This window comes from Euprymna scolopes, chromosome 44 (assembly GCF_053919585.1).
Source record: "Euprymna scolopes isolate OS-2025 chromosome 44, ASM5391958v1, whole genome shotgun sequence".
Classification (NCBI taxonomy): Eukaryota; Metazoa; Mollusca; class Cephalopoda; order Sepiida; family Sepiolidae; genus Euprymna; species Euprymna scolopes.
In genome coordinates this window covers 52,288,199-52,306,336 of record NC_136525.1, presented here as the reverse complement: position 1 = coordinate 52,306,336, position 18,138 = coordinate 52,288,199, and the positions used below count along the sequence as shown (strand labels likewise).

Sequence of the window (18,138 nt, the reverse complement as noted above, 5' to 3'; positions counted from 1 at the left end):
ATAAAAATATATAAAAACACGTAAACTTCCTTTATCAATTGTGTTTTTTCATCGAATAGAAATATCCTAGCAGTTTGACAGAATATAAACATAGTTATTTGAAAAAGATATGCGATTAAAAAATAGAAAATCAATCGATGAAAAAAGTATTTTTATATATATTTTTATTAAAGGGGGTTGAAAAAAATACACGTAAAATATAGTTAAGTATATAGATTTTTTTTTTTAAATCAACAACGATCCTAATAGGCTCCACAGGTTTAAATAAAGTTTATGCAAATAAAGTTTATTTAAATATAGTACATTTAAATATAATCTTTTTTTTTTTTTACATGGGGGTCAATACATTTAAAAAAGAAAACACGACTATATTTGAAAAAAAAAAAAAATCTAAATATATTAGAAAAAAATATATAAAAAAAAATCTTAATATTTTGTCAAAATATATAAGCAGTTTTGAAGAATAGTGGAAGTATTGTATCCATTTTTGTGTTTCCATACCTCAATTGACAGACCTGCCGCCATCTTTTAAACTTAGGGTCTGGTTTTATGCACAATTACCAGAAATATTAATGGAGGTTTTACAGACAAAACATCTTTGTAAATTTTATCTGGAATTAATTTGCAGTAATTAATTTATGTTAAATATATTTAGCTTTAAAATCATTAAATATCTATAAGCTATTTTAAATAAAAACGGTTTTATTCAATCTATTTTTTTTTCTTTTAAATTCCAATACGCTTGATTTAAAATGTGTATTTTAAAAACAAGTTATACTTTATTTAGCATTAAAAACGGCATTTTCTTATTTGGGATTTGAAAATCGGCTTAAAAAAGTGTTTGTATTTTATTAAATTGTTTTAAAACTTGGTAAAATGTTATGAATTTGGCTTTTTAAAAACTTGATGTGAACTATTTTTTTATCTTTAAAACCACCAAAAAAATAAAAATAAAAATAAAATAAAATATTTGAACGCTTTACTTTGATTATCCATCTGTACCGTCGGTTACATGGAAACTGAACCCACAGAGATTAAAAAAGGAAAGTTTACTTATCCATCTATAAAAGTGAAAATGTGTGTGTATGTGAGGACACTTCTCAACCTATATACTCAACGAATTTTTGATCTACAAACTTGAAAGTTGGTATATAGAATATTCAGACTTTTTCATCCATTTTTATTTGAAAAAAAAAAAAAAAGGGTTGCTAAGGGGTAAGTAGTGAAAAATTGGTATTTGGGTGTCATCGGATTTTTTATCTGTTTGCTAACTGCTTCACGAATGCACATGCGTGAATAGTCCACATTACAGATTACTTATGTTAAAAATAAATGGTTCAAAAACACCTTTTAAAAGTTGTCACGCTGATCTAATGGTTATCGTACTTGGCTCAATTTCTCTAGGTTTTGGTTTCGATCTCAGCGCGAATATTTTTCTATTTTTTTTTTTTTTTTTACTTCCAAGAAGTGACCAGTTTAGAAAAAAGAAAAAAACATAATACTCGCATGCACGTCTCTCAGTTTCTGTATAAATTAAAATATAATATTTATGTACACTGGGCAACGCTGGGCAGTCTGCTAACATATACATACATAGATATTTCGGTGGAAATATACTTTCATCAATTATATTTCACTTTTTATATATATACAAATCCTTGATTTAAGAAGCTCAATGTGATTACAGAGCATATAACAAATAACTGACAAAAGTCTATATTCCAAATTCTATGTTGTTGACCATCTTACAATTTATTCCTTTAATTCCGTTGACACAGTTCTTAACAGTAATTGTTTTATAGCACAAAATCAAACATTTAATTATTATCTACCTTGCCCTTAATTCAGCAGAAGAAATAGCAACTATCAATCTTTAATATTTATGCATATTTTACAATCGGGCAATGCCGAGCAGCCTGCTAGTATTGGGGGAAAAAAAAAAGTTTGGTTCTTCTACAGTATGAGGCAGAAGCAAAACTCGCATTCCAAATAAAAATCTGTTGGATATGATAATGTATCATGCAAAAAGATCCGACAACCAGGAAAAATTATCGAGTAAAAGTTTAATCTATGATGTAAATATCCCCTGTCTGTTTAAATGTACGTATGTATGTATGTTGGTATGTCTGCCTAAAACTTTTGACAGAGGCGACAGATTTTCACGAGATCAGTATCGTTTTGAAGCCCACTGGACGACAAATGTCGAAAAATTGACCAAAAATCATTAATTCCTTCATCCTCAACCGAGCACTTTTCTATAGGGAGGGGTAGCTTTTTTCGACGATATTTTCAAAAGTCATCCTCTCTTTTCAATTGACTAGCCTTAATTTAAACGTAGGTCACTTCCAGTTTGGCGATGGGTGCAACAACAAAGACGTTAGGTTTTTTTTTTTTGGGGGGGGGGTTCATATTCTTTGCCTCCTTCGCGGTGCGGGTTCAAACCTGCCTGCCTACTACTACCTCTTTTTTTTTTTTTTTTTTTGCTCAACACACACCTCCAAACACCCAGACTAGTCTATAATATAAATCTCATCTGTCTGTTTAAATGTATGTATGTAGGTATGTATGTTTGTATGTATGTATATATTTATGTTTATATGCATATATGTATTTATGCTTGTATGCAGGTATGTATTTATGCATATATGTATTTGTTTGTATGTATTTATGTTTGTATGCATATATGTATTTATGTATGTATGCATGTATGTATTTATGTTTGTATGTATGCATGTATGTATTTATGTTTGTATGTATGCATGTATGTATTTATGCATGTATGTATGTATGTATTTATGCATGTATGTATTTATGCATGTATGTATTTATGTATGTATGTATTTATGTTTGTATGCATGTTTGTATGCATGCATGTATGTATTTATGTATGTATGTATTTATGTTTGTATGCATGCATGTATGTATGTATGTATGTATTTATGTATACATTTATGTATGTATTTATGTATGCATGTATTTATGTATGCATGCATGTATGTATGTATTTATGCATGCATGTATGTATGTATGTATGTATTTATGCATGCATGTATGCATGTATGTATGCATACATGCATGTATGCATGTATGTATGCATGCATGTATGTATGCATGCATGTATGTATGTATGCATGTATGTATGTATTTATGCATGCATGTATGTATGTATGTATGTATGTATTTATGCATGCATGTATGTATGCATGTATGTATGTATGCATGTATGTATGTATGCATGTATGTATGTATGCATGTATGTATTTATGTATGTATGTATATATGTATGTATATATGTATGTATGTATTTATGTTTGTATGTATTTATGTATGTATGTATTTATATATATATTTATGTCTGCCTAAAAATGCATCACGTTTTTTTTTTTTTATTTTATTTTCCTCCTACATAGTACGGGTTCAAGCCTGCCTGCCTAATACCACTATTTTTTTTTTTTTTTTTGCTCAACACACACCTCCAAGCACCCGGGCAACGCCGGGCACCCAGGCTCATCATAAATAAAAATCAGTTTTCGTATTTTGCCAATCCATCATTACTAAACGACAGTAAGTAAAACTAGTTTTTGAACTTTTATTTCTATTCGAGAAAGTCGAATATTTCATTTTATTTTTATTTTTTTATTTTTACTGCAAAACAAACAATTTTTATATAATATTTTTCAGTCCATTCTTTTAATAATAAATAAAAATTTTCACTGAGTATTTCCAAATATTTTAAAGTTAGCATTTTTCACAGCAGTTTTTTTTTTTTTTTTTTTGACGATCGGTGAATCTTCAATATTTTAGCACCGGGCGTAATTTATTTCTTTTAAATATATTTAAAACTTCAAGTTTTTGTTTTTTATAACATTTTAACTAAATAATTTACATGACGGGTTTGTTTTACTATGCACATAGATTCGAAAAAGTTGTCAAAAAACAAATATATAAGTTACTTTTCTACCTAACTCGATAATTTTTTAGTGTTTTTTATTAAGTAAGTAAGTTTGGGAAAATGAGTTAAGAATAAAAAAAAACTATACAAAATACTGTTAGAAACCCACCAAATATGTCAGCCCATGTCACGGTAAAATATTGAGCGAGTGTATAGTTTTTTTTATTTTTAACTCATTTTCCCAAACTGTTCAACACAGAGTCTGGTGCCATTTTTAATTTTCCAATACATCGATAAACACTATGTTTTTCGAGCTGAATAAACATGTTACATTGAATAAAAAACACAAAAAAAATTATCCAGTTAGGTAGAAAAGTAACTTATCTTGCATTTATTTGTGTTTTTCTTTTTTTTTGACAACTTTCTCGAATCTATGCGTATAGTAATACAAACCCGTTATTTCTATTACTTTTGTCATTAAAATTGGTGAAATCACCCATTTGTCATCAAATTGATTTTAGTCGGGAACCCACCGTGGTGCACCAAGAGAAAGCTTCACATGCCTCCCCACAGTGACTTACTTTAAAATAATAAACTGCCGTCTATATTGCACTGTAGAGAACGTACAGTTGATTCTATGAAATTATTTTTATATAATGATATGATTTAAAGTTTAAAATGCAGAAGGCAAGCGTCATGGTTAATTATGGTCTAAACGGAAACATTCATTTTTAACGAGCGCCTATCATATCAAAGAGCCTACTGTTGATTTTATATGCCGGGCTCTTCTGCTTGTGCGGTAATTGGACTGTTCTTTCTTAAATGGGAATTTTTTGATTATAAATATTTATCAGATGCATTACAAAGCCTATCTAAGAATACTGTCAGATAAATATATATGAAGTACATTTGTGTGAAATTTCATAACAATCGGCCCAGTCGTTTTGGAGTTCATAGAGAACAAACACACACAAAATGCCTTTTATATATAAGTAAAAATAAATAGATTAAAACTCCTTGAAAATTTTCCATAACTTTTGGCCTGATATGTTGTTTGATAATTTTCCGTAATTTTTGGCCTGTTGGTTTTTTTTTTTTTTTTTTACGGCATATCAACCCCTTTTCAAGTTATTTAATGCCGAATCCAGTGATTTTGGAGAACAATTTTTAATAGAATATATATATATATTTTTTTTTTCAAGTCAGTTTCTATTTAACCCATAGGTAGGACCCTAACAGGTACTACCACTCTGGGTCAGTGTGGACCTGGGAGCAATGGTAATTAAAGGGTGGCTCCACACTCCCCAAAGCCCGCAAACTGGGGCCTCACTATCGGATATAGTTTAAGGTCATATCCAGGACTGCCTGATATACAAGTATATGAAGGAGTTTCAGTGTTATTTGGGCATGCACTTTACACCTGTGCTGTGAGATGTACAAGTGTCAATAATTCTAATAGCTATTTTTGCTTCTACATTTATCTTTTAAAAAAAGGTTGTTTTTTTTTGTTTGTTTTTTTTACATTCAAATTTATTTTAAATGTATTTAAAACACAAAAAAAAATTTTTTTTTAATTTGTACAAATTATATATATTTTCAAATTAAATTAAATTAAAATTTGTACAAATTATATATTTTCTTAAATTGATAAAACAAAGCTACAAAAAGATATATAAAGTTAGGTTTTACTGAGAAAATATATTTTTTTTAAATTCTATGAGGAATTACTTTGTAATAATGATGTTAAATAATTTTGGCTTGATAATTATTAAATATGAATAAGTTATTTGAAAAACAAGTGTTTTATTATTCAATCTATTTTACAAAAAAAAATATTTCTAATAAAATTTTTGTTCTAAATTTGTCTTCTAAAACGGTTTCAATATTTCTTTAAACGTTAAAAATGATCATTTTGGGTTGGGTTTTTCTTTTTTTTTTTTTTTTTTTTTTCAAAATGGGCTTGGTTAAAAAATTGGTTAAAATGTTTTTGTTTCTTTTTTGTATTTTTTAATATTAAAATTTATTAGAATAACTAACAGAGGAATTAAAATCAACAAATGTTTAAAAAGTGGAATTCTTAAATTAAATTTTACATTGAAAAAATAATTTTTTTAGTTAAGCAAAATTCTTGATTTAAAAAGGGAGTCAATCTTATAAATTTTAAATTTAAAAAGAGTATTTCAAAGAAATTTCATATATATATATATATAGTAAGTTAGAAAAATATATATGATAATTAAGCTACACAGAGATACAAAATAATTTTTAAATTAACAATAACAATAGAAAATAAATAAAATAAACATACATAAATTATCATATATATATATATAAACTAACATAATACTAAAAAAAAAACACAAAAAAAAAACACACACACATTTAACTACATATAGTTTTAAAATAGGCCAACTCATTAGATATCTACACTCCCTGCTAAAAATGTACACACAAAGGAAGGGTTCAACATAAGGTCAACTGGGCCTTTGTTCTGTAAGTGCCTGCCCATTGGCTGATTAGGAAGGGAGCAGTGGAAACTAGGAAGCTGATTGGCTAACTAAAAATTCAATAGAATATGCATATATAAAAATGCAAGACTACAACAACTCTCCACATAAGCCTGACGGATCCTAGTGTGGATGAAATGCGGAATGTTCTGTGTAGCTTAATTGCCATATATATTTTTCTAACTCACTACCTATGTATTGAGCACTATTGAAGTAAATACTTGGTTTACACATAGAATTATACTTTCGTATATTAATTTATGTGATTAAATGAAGTAGTCATATATATATATATATATATATATATATATATATATATATAAAAACAAGTGACCTTTCTGTTTGTGTGAGAAACAGTGTCTTCCAAACTATTCTCTCAAGGTTTGGTCTAAAGACTTCAAACTGTACATATAGGGGATTTGGGCCTGTGGAAACAAATTCGATTTGGCTTTTAGCCAGTAAAAATAGCTGCTAAGGGGGTCAAAATTGACTAATTTTGGAACTTAGCATACTTTATGCATTAAACTGGCATACATTATGGAACTTGGCATACATTTATGCATTAAACTGCGTTAATTTTTAAAGTTTTGATATTCACCTCTCGTTTGGTCAAATGGTAGCGAATACAGTCGGAGAGTTAAATGTTTTGGTTTTTGATGGCACTTAAATCTTTGTTTAAACTTTTGAAAATTGGGTACAATATAATAATCAACAGAGAATTGGCTCAATAATGATAAATAAAAATTTGCATAAATTAAAATATTCTTTACGATCGGGCAAAACCAGGTAACCTGCCAATATTATATATATATATATATATATATATATATATATACAAATTTTCTTTATATATATATATATATATATATATATATATAAATTTAAAGGAGATTAGAATAATAGTCTAAAGAGCTAAGTGTATTTTAATGTAATAGTGAAATTACTAGTTTAATTAAAATACAGGAAATGCTCATTGTAATTTAGATATATAATAAGCTCCATAGTTAAATGTCCTAGAGCTAATTCAATATTAAGTAATGTGATTTATAATTTAAAAATTAAAAAAAAATTTTTTAAATTTAAAAATCAAATTTTAATTAAATTAAAAATCAGTTTCATAAGAAGGAACAACAACAAAGTCAATTATCTGTATGATCGTTTCGGAAATCCGTGCTTTTTATTTGTGGTATACATGAAGTCACGTAGAACAATTATACATAGTTTTTTTGGTAAGCACGGTCTCCTCATCAGCAAATTTAGGAGGATTTCTATTGAATTGAAAAGACACCAAAAATAAACCTAGCATTAAAAGTAAGGCAGATGAATCTTTTAGTTTTTCTTTTTTTGAAATCAGGAACTGTATTTAAAGTTGTCATTTAGATGTTTGCTAAAGCTTTTTATTTTATTGAATTTATTATAATAAAATAAAAAGCTATAGCAAACATCTAAATGACTACTTTAAATACAGTTCCTGATTTCAAAAAAAGAACAACCAAAAGATTCATCTGCCTTACTTTTAATGCTAGGTTTATTTTTGGTGTCTTTTCAATTCAATAGAAATCCTCCTAAATTTGCTGATGAGGAGACCGTGCTTACCAAAAAAACTATGTATAATTGTTCTACGTGACTTCATGTATACCACAAATAAAAAGCACGGATTTCCGAAACGATCGTACAGATAATTGACTTTGTTGTTGTTCCTTCTTATGAAACTGATTTTTAATTTAATTAAAATTTGATTTTTAAATTTAAAAATTTTTTTTTAAATTATAAATCACATTACTTAATATATATATATATATATATAAATAACTTTTATTATATATAAATTTTCTTTATATATATATATAACTTTTATTCCTCATTTTTTATTTAATATATTTGTTTGCTCTTCTTAATAATGTTAAACTTTTCTTATTTTGATAAATTTTTCTTTGCTAAAGATATATTTTTTGATAACAATATTGGATATGTTTCTAAGGGTCAGATTAGTACCAAGAATTTCTAGGAAGCTTTGCAAATAAGACAGTGTAATATAGAATAATCTAACAGGAATGTCTGTCTGTGTCAGTTAAGGAAATAATTTTGGAAGAAACCAATCCTCCCTTCTGGTAACATAATTATTTTATATATATTAGTGGCCAGGGGAGAAAACCGAAGGAGCAAAACTGAAGCTGGCTTGCAAGACACTATACATACCAATGTAAGCAAATTTGAACATATTTTATTAGTTTGAAAATATAGGGCTTTTTTTTTTTACCAATTGTCATAAAACTTTACCATAGAATAGTATTATAATCTTCAAATTTCAATTTTAATTTTCAAAAAGCCTGCAAATTTGCATGTAGTTTCGTCCCATAGGGCCAAAGATATGAGCATTTCAATATTCAATTTGGCTACCAGTATATATATATATATATATATATATATATATATATATAATGCTCCTTATCTTAAATTGAGCATTTGGGAAGAATATGCTGTTGTCATAGCCCTAGTAATAACTGCATTATATATATATATATATATATATATATATATGTATATATATTATATATATAATGCTCTGTATCTTAGGTTGAGCATTTGGGAAGTGATATACAAATTACCATTAGCGTATGAAGCGATGCTCTTTGTGTAAACAAATTGAGCTTAGGTACTTTGGACAATGTCAAAACACTGTTAATTAACTGCCTAATGTGTGTGTGCGTGGAAATTAATTCATGTAGATTTTTGTTGATTTTTTTTTTTTTTACAGTAAATTATTTTGGTATATGGTGTTTCCTCCTAGGAAATTACAGAAGCCAGTTACTTCCCTTGAATCCTCCCATTGTTTATTGGGGGGGGGGTAAACTATTTTATTTATATAAAACAGCAATCTGAATACATGTTTCGGCGTACCATAGCTCATCAGCGCAGCCGACTGTTGTAGGGTTTGAACCTCTAACCACAGATGAGCTGTGGTAAAGCAAAACACGTGTACACTGATTGCTGTATTATGAATAAAAGGCGTTTATACAGTTTAGTCAAGACATTAAAAAATGAAAATATTGAAAAAAGTTATATTGTACGTACTCGTTATAGTTTGAAGTTCTCTGAAAAAAAAAAAAAATTTCTCTTAATTTTATAGCGAAAAAACAATTTGTTATGATACCGAGCAAAAGGTTCGATTTTTAGGGAGAAAAGCTAGTAATAAAGATGGGGAAGGAGTGTCGGCACTTTAACTGGAGTTATCTCCCTTTGGCGTGTTCAACAAATTTCGTAATGGCTGACTTCAACGCGCTCTCATAAAAACGTGTTTTTCTGCTATAAAATAAAAACTACTCTATCAAATTAAGTGAATTTTTTTTTTCAAAGATCTTCAGTCCAAAACAGATACGTAAAATATAACCTTTTTTTCTATATTTTCATTTTTTAATGTCTTCACTAAACTATCCAATACCGAATAAAAATAAAATAAACACATTTGTTTACATCCAAAAAACGTCCAAGGGAAGTAACTAGCTTTCACAATTTACCAAAATTAAAATAGTTTAATATTTTTTTGGAACAAAATTAAAAATTCAATTTATATTCTTAGAACAAAAAAATAAATTTCATAAGGATTTATAAAAAAAAAAGAAAAAAAAAGTTTCAAACTAAAAATAAAATGTACATTATTCAAAATTAAAACATGTCTATACTCTCTGCTCCAAACAACAACATATTTAAGTTAATTTTATTGCTTTAGAAATTAATTGTGGCTTTTACTTGAAGGTGGCGAAGGACTGAAAGGTAAGTGTCTTGACGGCGAACGTGTAGTAGCCATGAAGCTCGGACTGGGTCCCACAACACCAGGCCAAATGGGCGGAGAAATGCTCAAGTTGGATATCGAAGAGCCTCGTCCTAGACATGTTAGAGGCGGCTGTTGGTGCAACAAAGGATGATGTGTTGTAAGAAGTTTGGGGCTTGAAGCTGAATAGTTTGAGCCTGGGTTGGGGTTGACATCACGCAATGTAGGGCTGTTTCGTCCTGGACTGAATGGACTGGTCTTGAGGTTACTCCTAGCGCAGTTCGCAAATCCAGTGGGATAGGAGTTGTTGTTCACCGCTACTAATGGGTCAGATGGGGTGGCTGGTGTACCTGCTGAAGCCGCAAACAGTGCGGCATATTGAGAGTCGAGCATCTGGGTCAGAATCTGGGGTGTAAGTGGAGTCGATTGTGGCACCTGAAAATATACAATAAAAGATTAATATAAGAGAAGAATAAAAATGGAAACACAATAATAATAATAATAAAAAAAAAATAATAATATTTAATAATAATAAAAACAATAATATGTAATAATAAAAAATAATAATGTAATAATAAAAAAATATGTAATAATAATAAAAAAAATAATATGTAATAAAAAAAATAATATGTAATAAAAAATAATATGTAATAAAAAATAATATGTAATAAAAAATAATATGTAATAATAAAAAAATAATATGTAATAAAAAATAATATGTAATAATAAAAAAATAATATGTAATAATAATAAAAAAATAATAAAATGTAATAATAATAAAAAAATAATAAAATGTAATAATAATAAAAAATAATATGTAATAATAATAAAAAAAATAATAATATGTAATAATAATAAAAAAATAATAAAATGTAATAATAATAAAAAAATAATAATATGTAATAATAATAAAAAAATAATAAAATGTAATAATAAAAAATAATAAAATGTAATAATAATAAAAAATAATAAAATGTAATAATAATAAAAAAAATAATAAAATGTAATAATAATAAAAAAAATAATAAAATGTAATAATAATAAAAAATAATATGTAATAATAAAAAAATAATATGTAATAATAATAAAAAAATAATATGTAATAATAATAAAAAAATAATATGTAATAATAATAAAAAAATAATATGTAATAATAATAAAAAAATAATATGTAATAATAATAAAAAAATAACAAAGAAAAAAAAATTTTTAAATGTAAAAATAAATGACAGAAAATTTTTTTAAATTTTTTAAAAATGACAAAGAAAAATTAAAAAATTAAAATGACAAAGAAAATAAAAAAGAAAGAAAGCGACAAAGTAAAATGAAAAATAACAAAAAATAAAAATAAATGGCAGAAAAATGAAATAAAAAATGAAGACAAATAGAAATATAAAAAATGACAAAGAAAAATGAAAAAGTCGTTAGTTTCGCTTTTTTATACAAAAACCATGAACAAACAGGCGTGAAGGCAGAATAGTGGGAATTTTTAGCATGTAAAAGTTGCTCAAATAAAATATATTTACGACCTCGCTTTGTAAATCGAAGATATTATAATATAGACAGTATATAAAATGTTCTAAGAAAGCGTGACCACCCCCGCCCCTGCAAAAATGACTTTGGCGGACATACACAAAAAATGCACACACAAACACACACGCATTATCACTTTTATATATAGAGACTAGCGGGGGTATCCGGCGTTGCCTGGGTGTTTGGAGGTGTGTGTGTGAGTAGGAAGGTGGGTTAAACTAAAGAATAATTGAAATAAAATATTTTTTTTAAAAATCGGAAAAAACCTGAACGACCGTAAAACTTCTTTTAAAAAAATCGGAAAAACAATAAGGAGGGGAGGGGAACATGATCGGGGGGGGGGGGGAAAAAACAGTGAATAAATAACCTTGTTTCAATATTAAATGCTTAAAAAAATCGGAAAAAAAATAAAAAATGTCTTTATATCTCAAATCGAACCTGCAATCTTAAGATAACAACGCTGTCACTTTGACCATTGTGCCATGACCGCGTGGGCAAATGTAGGTCGGTTTTTATAATATTTAAAAAAAATTCAAGGGACAACGTCTTAGCACGTGTTTACACATGCGTAGAAGCTATCTTATCATGAAGGAACGATTTTTTGCTACCCCTCCCTGTAAAAAAATGAGCCGTTGAGGGTGAAGGAATTAATGTTTTAGTCAATTTTTCAACATTTGTCGTCTGGTGAAAATCTGTCGCCTGTGTGGAAAGTTTTTGCGAGACATACAAACACACACATTTTGCCTTTTATATATAGACTTTTATATATATATATATATATATATATATATATATATATATATATAGATTGTGATTTTTTTTTTTTGCATGAAAATGTATAACTCAAAACTTTTTAGTTTATTAGAAGTATCACTTTTTTTGTAAAAAAAATTAGTATTTTTTACGTTATTTAAATATCTGAATTTTACAAAAGCACTTCCTAAGTTTCGTCAATTTTTTTAATTCGTTAAAATGTTCAGATAATTAATGTCTCGTTCGGTGTTATAACACTACTTCAGTGGATTTGTTTTGTTTTTAACTAAAAGCTATGCGAGTCGAGTGTTTTTTTTGTTAAAGTTTGGCAAGGCGGACCATATATTGGTGTTCGGATGAGCATTTACTATGAAAATAGCAATAGAGCAGAGACAGGGAAGAAAAAAGGGCATCACCTACTAGATTCTGAACCTGGTTTTGAACTCTGTCGACAACAGTACTCCATTTTAAGACATACCTGGCTTTTATACAGATTAAGGATTGCATGGAGCAGCAGAATGATCCAACCATTTTTCCAGCAATTTAAAACAATTTATAAAGATTTTATTTATTGTATGGGAACAGAATATAATTTTTAGAAATATTTTTTATATAAATGAAACTAAAAAACCAAAACAAAAAAAAAACAGCAGTATCAAAGGACCAGCGACTCCTTCCTCGACCTCAACCTTGATAAGAGAGGACAAACTCGGTCATAAAATATGCTTAAATATAGTTTAATACATTTTAATCCATGCAGATTTGTGGGAATTGAAATTCCCAGCCAACGGATGCACAGACACATAACAGTACTCTTATGCTAAACTCGCTTATCGCCTTTTAACTCTGGTAACCAGAGAGTAACACACACAGCCACGTCACTTCCTGTTCTGTGTACTTCTATCTCTTTCCACTGAACTCTTGAAAAGATAATGCGCTCTGGTTGGCATGGCCAGCCAGCCAACCAACCCTCCTGACTAGCCCGTCAGCTTATCATCAAATACTACAAGTAACGTTACTCTCTCCTCAACGAACTCTTACCATCTCTATCTTTATTTTTTCTCTTATGTATTTTTATGTAAATAAATCTACATTCTTTCACTAATATATATATATCGGTATGTTTCGTCTCTTGCTTATGCAATCACTTAACCATTCATTAACTACATTGAGGATTTCATATTAATTATTACTCTATTGAATATTATTTATATAGTACTGATTTCAAAAGTAAAAAAAATAAATGGCTTTGGTGCCATGAGTTGGAATTGAAACCAAAGCATTATCTATCTGTATAAGAACCAAGTACACCCAAAATTGAAGTAAAGTTGGTTTTTTTGGGGTTTTTTTTGCATAGAGTTCACCACTTATCAAGGCCCAATGGCCACTCTGGGATAAGGGTTATTGTGTGTACAGTAATCAAAGGGATAGTGTAGCAATAGTATTGGAGAATTGGTAAGCTGTCATTACTTAAGGGGGTGGTTCATCAGGAATTTGTTTGTGTTGGACTTGAAGACATCCAGGTTGAAGTCTGGAGGGAAACAGGCAAGCGGAACAGAGTTCCACAGGCGTGCAGTTCTAAGAAAGAAGCTTTGTTCATGGAATCTACGTTTTGATTTAGGCACAGATAGGGATGGGGAAAATTATTGACAGTGGTTTCAGCTAGTCAGGGTTTTTTTTGAAAAAGATTGGCGAGGGGGGACCAGAGAATGGAGCTCAGACGAGCACTTGCCATGGAAATAACGATGTTGCGGAATCTGGACAGAAACTGCTCGACACGCCCTATCAAGCCTTGATAGGGTTCGAAACCTAGTAGGTAATGCCCTTTTCTCTTCCCTGCACCCTCTTTCCCCACAAAAGAGACGTTGCAAGCCTGCCTCTGCTCTATCATTATTTTAATGGCAAGCGCTCGACTGAACTCCAATCTATGATCCCCCTTTGCCAAACTTTCACAAAAAAAACACTCGACTAGCTACAACCACTATATACAATTTCCCCCACTGTCTATCTGTGCCTAAATCTAAACGCAGATTCTATAAACAAGGCTTCTTCTTTTCTAAAACTGCCTGCCTGTGGAACACTGTTCTGCTGATCTGCTTCCCAGTTGAATACAACATGGTAGCCTTCAAATCCAATGTAAACAAGTTCTTGTTGAGCCGTCTTCATAAATAATCAAATTCTACCCAAACTACACCATTAACGATTACTACACTACCACCTTACATTCATTCTCTTGTGTATTTTTATGTAAATAAATCTACATTCTTTCACTAATATATATATCGGTATGTTTTGTCTCTTGCTTACGCAACCCTTGCTTCTCAATCACTCCACCATTCATTAACTACATTGAGGATTCCATATTAATTATTACTCTATTGAATATTATTTATATAGTACTGATTTCAAAAGTACTCCATTATAGAGTGCACCTGGTTGTTATAAAGGATCGCATCAGCTCCTATCTTTACATCATCAACGCTCTGATCCCCATCTGGCATCAATTGAAATGGATGGCTCTCGTCTAGGGGAGCCTCCATGTTTTGATAAGCTTCTGGTATTGACTTTTACTCCTGACGTGAAATGGAACACATACATCAAGTCTATTACCAAAGTTGCTAGAAAAATGGTGGGATCCTTCTACCGCTCCAGAAAACATCTCACTGCTGATGCAATTCTCTATCTATATAAAAGCCAAGTACGTCCAAGGATGGAGTACTGCTGCCACATCTGGGCAGGAGCTGCTAAAACAGCCTATCCTCCCTTGACAGAGTACAAAATAGACTTCATGGCTTAGTGGGGGATGCCTTTTTCTCTTCCCTATAACCTCTCTCCCACAGAAGAGACGTTGCGAGTACAGTTTCATTTTACATATATTCAATCGGCACTTGTTATTTAGCATCTAATTGAGAGTAAAAAAAAATAATAATTAACATTCATGGATTGGAACAGATACATTGAGAGCATTGCCAAGGTGGGCTCTCTCTACCGTGCTAGAAAACTACTTACGTCTGAAAGTATCCTGTACCTCTCGAAGGCCACCATTCGTCCATGTATGGAGTACTGTTGTCATATTTGGGCTGATGCATCTACTACTTGTCTCTCACTCCTGGACAGGGTTCAAAAGAGAGCCGCCAACCTGATAGTTCCTGAACTGTCATCTAAGCTTCAGCCCCTGTCCCATCAACAAAATGTCGCATCCCTCTGCCTGTTCTACAAATATTTTAATAGTGAATGCTCTGACGAACTACACGCACTTGTACCCCCCTTGACGTAAATACCCCCCCCCCGACAAGCAGCTAAATCCCACCCCTACACAGTAGAGATCCATAGGTGTAAGAAAGCCTTCTACTCCAATAGTTTAAGAACTGCTAGACTTTGGAACTCCCTTCCGGGATTCTGCTTTCCCAACTGTAGCAACATGCAGAAGTTCAAGTGTAATGTGAACAAACATCTTGCTGCTTATCTCCCTTCATAATGTCCATTCAACGCATGTCCCCGATAGTAGCCCCCTACTTCAAAGTGGCACTGTGCCTTGTTTGGGGTGAAAATTGAATTTTAAAAAAACAATTTTTTTAAATAATTTATTATAATTATTTTTAAAAAAAGCAAGTAAACACAAAACAAAAATTTATTTCTAAATTTAATCAGCATTTATCAACAAGTTGGAATTTAAATTTACCATTTGAAAAAAAAAAAAATATATATATATATATATTGGTGCTTGTTTATGGGCAGACTATAGTGGTATTTTTTTTAAATATATCTTTTTAATCATAATCCCAAAAATAGCAATGTATCCAAAAATTACAAAATTAGATCAAATAGATAATTTTTTTTCTTAGACGCAAAAATAATTTTTTTTTTTTATGCAAATTTTTTTTTTTTTTTTTAGATGCAAAAATAATTTTTATAAAAAATTGTATATTTCATCACAGTCTTCATACCCAGTCAGAATATTACTAAAAACACTTATCTTTTGGCGATTGTGTTTTTTTTTGTTGTTTTTTTTTTCAGTCATCCAAAGTTCATTACTGAGGGGGGAAAAAAATGTCTTTTCAATTTTTTTTTTTTTTAAAGTCAAATTATGTAAACAATAAAAAGTTTAATCGAACAATATACTCTTTTTCTTCTTTTCTTTTTTTTTTTAACACAGACTGTTTAAAAAAAAAACATCTGAAGAAATTCGAACGTTTATACCTTCAAGTCTCAACATGAAATCGGCGTATGTTTACAATTACACATATTTAAAAAAAAAAAAATACAAAAAAAATCTTTGATATACATACTTGTCACGGAATCAAAATGTCATATTACAAATGAGTATTTATGTATATATCAAGGTTTTATGTTGCGAACGAAACGGTCACATTTGCGAGTGATCTTTCCAAGTGTCGAGTAGAAATAATAAAACACTTACCACTGTATTCCAAATTAAATAGACACTTTAAATTATGCTAAACCACATAAAACTTATCCAAGAAGGTAGAAGAGCAACTTATCTTTCTTTTGGTAACATTTGTTTGGTTTTTTTTTTTGTTTTGTTGCAAAATCCCCACATTTTTTAGCAAGTAACCTTAGCTATAATGCTGTTCTCTCATCAAGTGAAATATTGTAGAGATACATGTAGTTTCAAAACTAGTCCGTCGAATACAGGATTCGTACAGATTTTCAATGTTCATTTTCAAGGACTTTTCAAAGTTCTTCAAGGCATTCTCGAGACAAAATTCAAGTTTTCAAAACAAAATTTGGGGTTTGTTTTACAATCCACAGCGATTACAAAAAAGTGGTCAAAAACCAAATACACAACAAACAAATATTACCATCTATATATATATATAAAAGCGAAAATGTATGTATGTATGTATGTATGTATGTATGCTTTTCCTCGATGTCCACAAAAGGCTTCTTTCAGAAAAGCACTTGCTCGGTTCACAACTTCTTAAAACTTTTTATATCATCTATAAATTGTAATATCTCAGAGTTACCCATGGAGCTCGCCTGTCTATTTAATTTTATTGACTTTCAAACGTTAATTATTCCACATTTCCCGCATCGGCACGCGTTACATTCGGTTTTCGGTATAAAAAAAAAAAAGCAAAACTCGACTCTAATAACAGGCCGAAACGTTTGTTCAATGTCGACTTCGTCATATCAGACTGTAGCTTTCATTTCGCTCCTCCTAATAAACAGGGAGCGGGTTTTTAAAAACAAACAAACCGATTTATTCACCTCATTTAAAACTGTCCCGCACAAAATGCTTACTGCTGAATACCTATCGCCAATCAAAAACGCGCACCTGTTTTTTCTTTTTAAACACTTTACTATTTTCCAACTGCGCGTCGTGAAGGCTTCGGTTTTTTTTCACATTTTCAGTTTTTTTCACATACCCCGAAAAATACCCGGGTACCCCTCGCTAGTACTCAACAAAAGTTACTTTGAAACCTACCTGCATCATTTTTTTTTGGTGTTTTTAAGTAATTTTAAACGTTTTTTATTTTATCTCAAATATTAACTTTCTTTACCAACTTAAATTTCTAATCAACATAGCTACTGTCTTGCCCATTTTTTTTTGGGGGGGGGGCTGGTCAATTTCATTTTCGGGTATCACAATTTTGTTTGGAATGGGTTCACCACTGGAGAGTCCTGTCCGCAGAAGGAAAGATTTTTAGAGAGGAGGG

The 18,138-nt window shown here is 29.8% G+C and overlaps 1 protein-coding gene across 3 annotated transcripts in view; it reads right to left on the bottom strand.

Moving 5' to 3' along the window:
• Positions 1-10,026: 10,026 nt before the first annotated feature.
• LOC145268841 (uncharacterized) overlaps positions 10,027-18,138 on the bottom strand; it is a 177,877-nt gene continuing 169,765 nt past the window's right edge. For 2 of the 3 annotated variants that reach the window (XM_080124508.1, XM_080124509.1), the window contains exon 26: positions 10,027-10,606. In XM_080124508.1, the coding sequence (XP_079980634.1) occupies positions 10,133-10,606 (474 nt within the window). In that variant the 3' untranslated portion in view covers positions 10,027-10,132. The remainder of the gene's footprint in view (positions 10,607-18,138) is intronic. The other variant, XM_080124512.1, reaches the window with a different exon arrangement.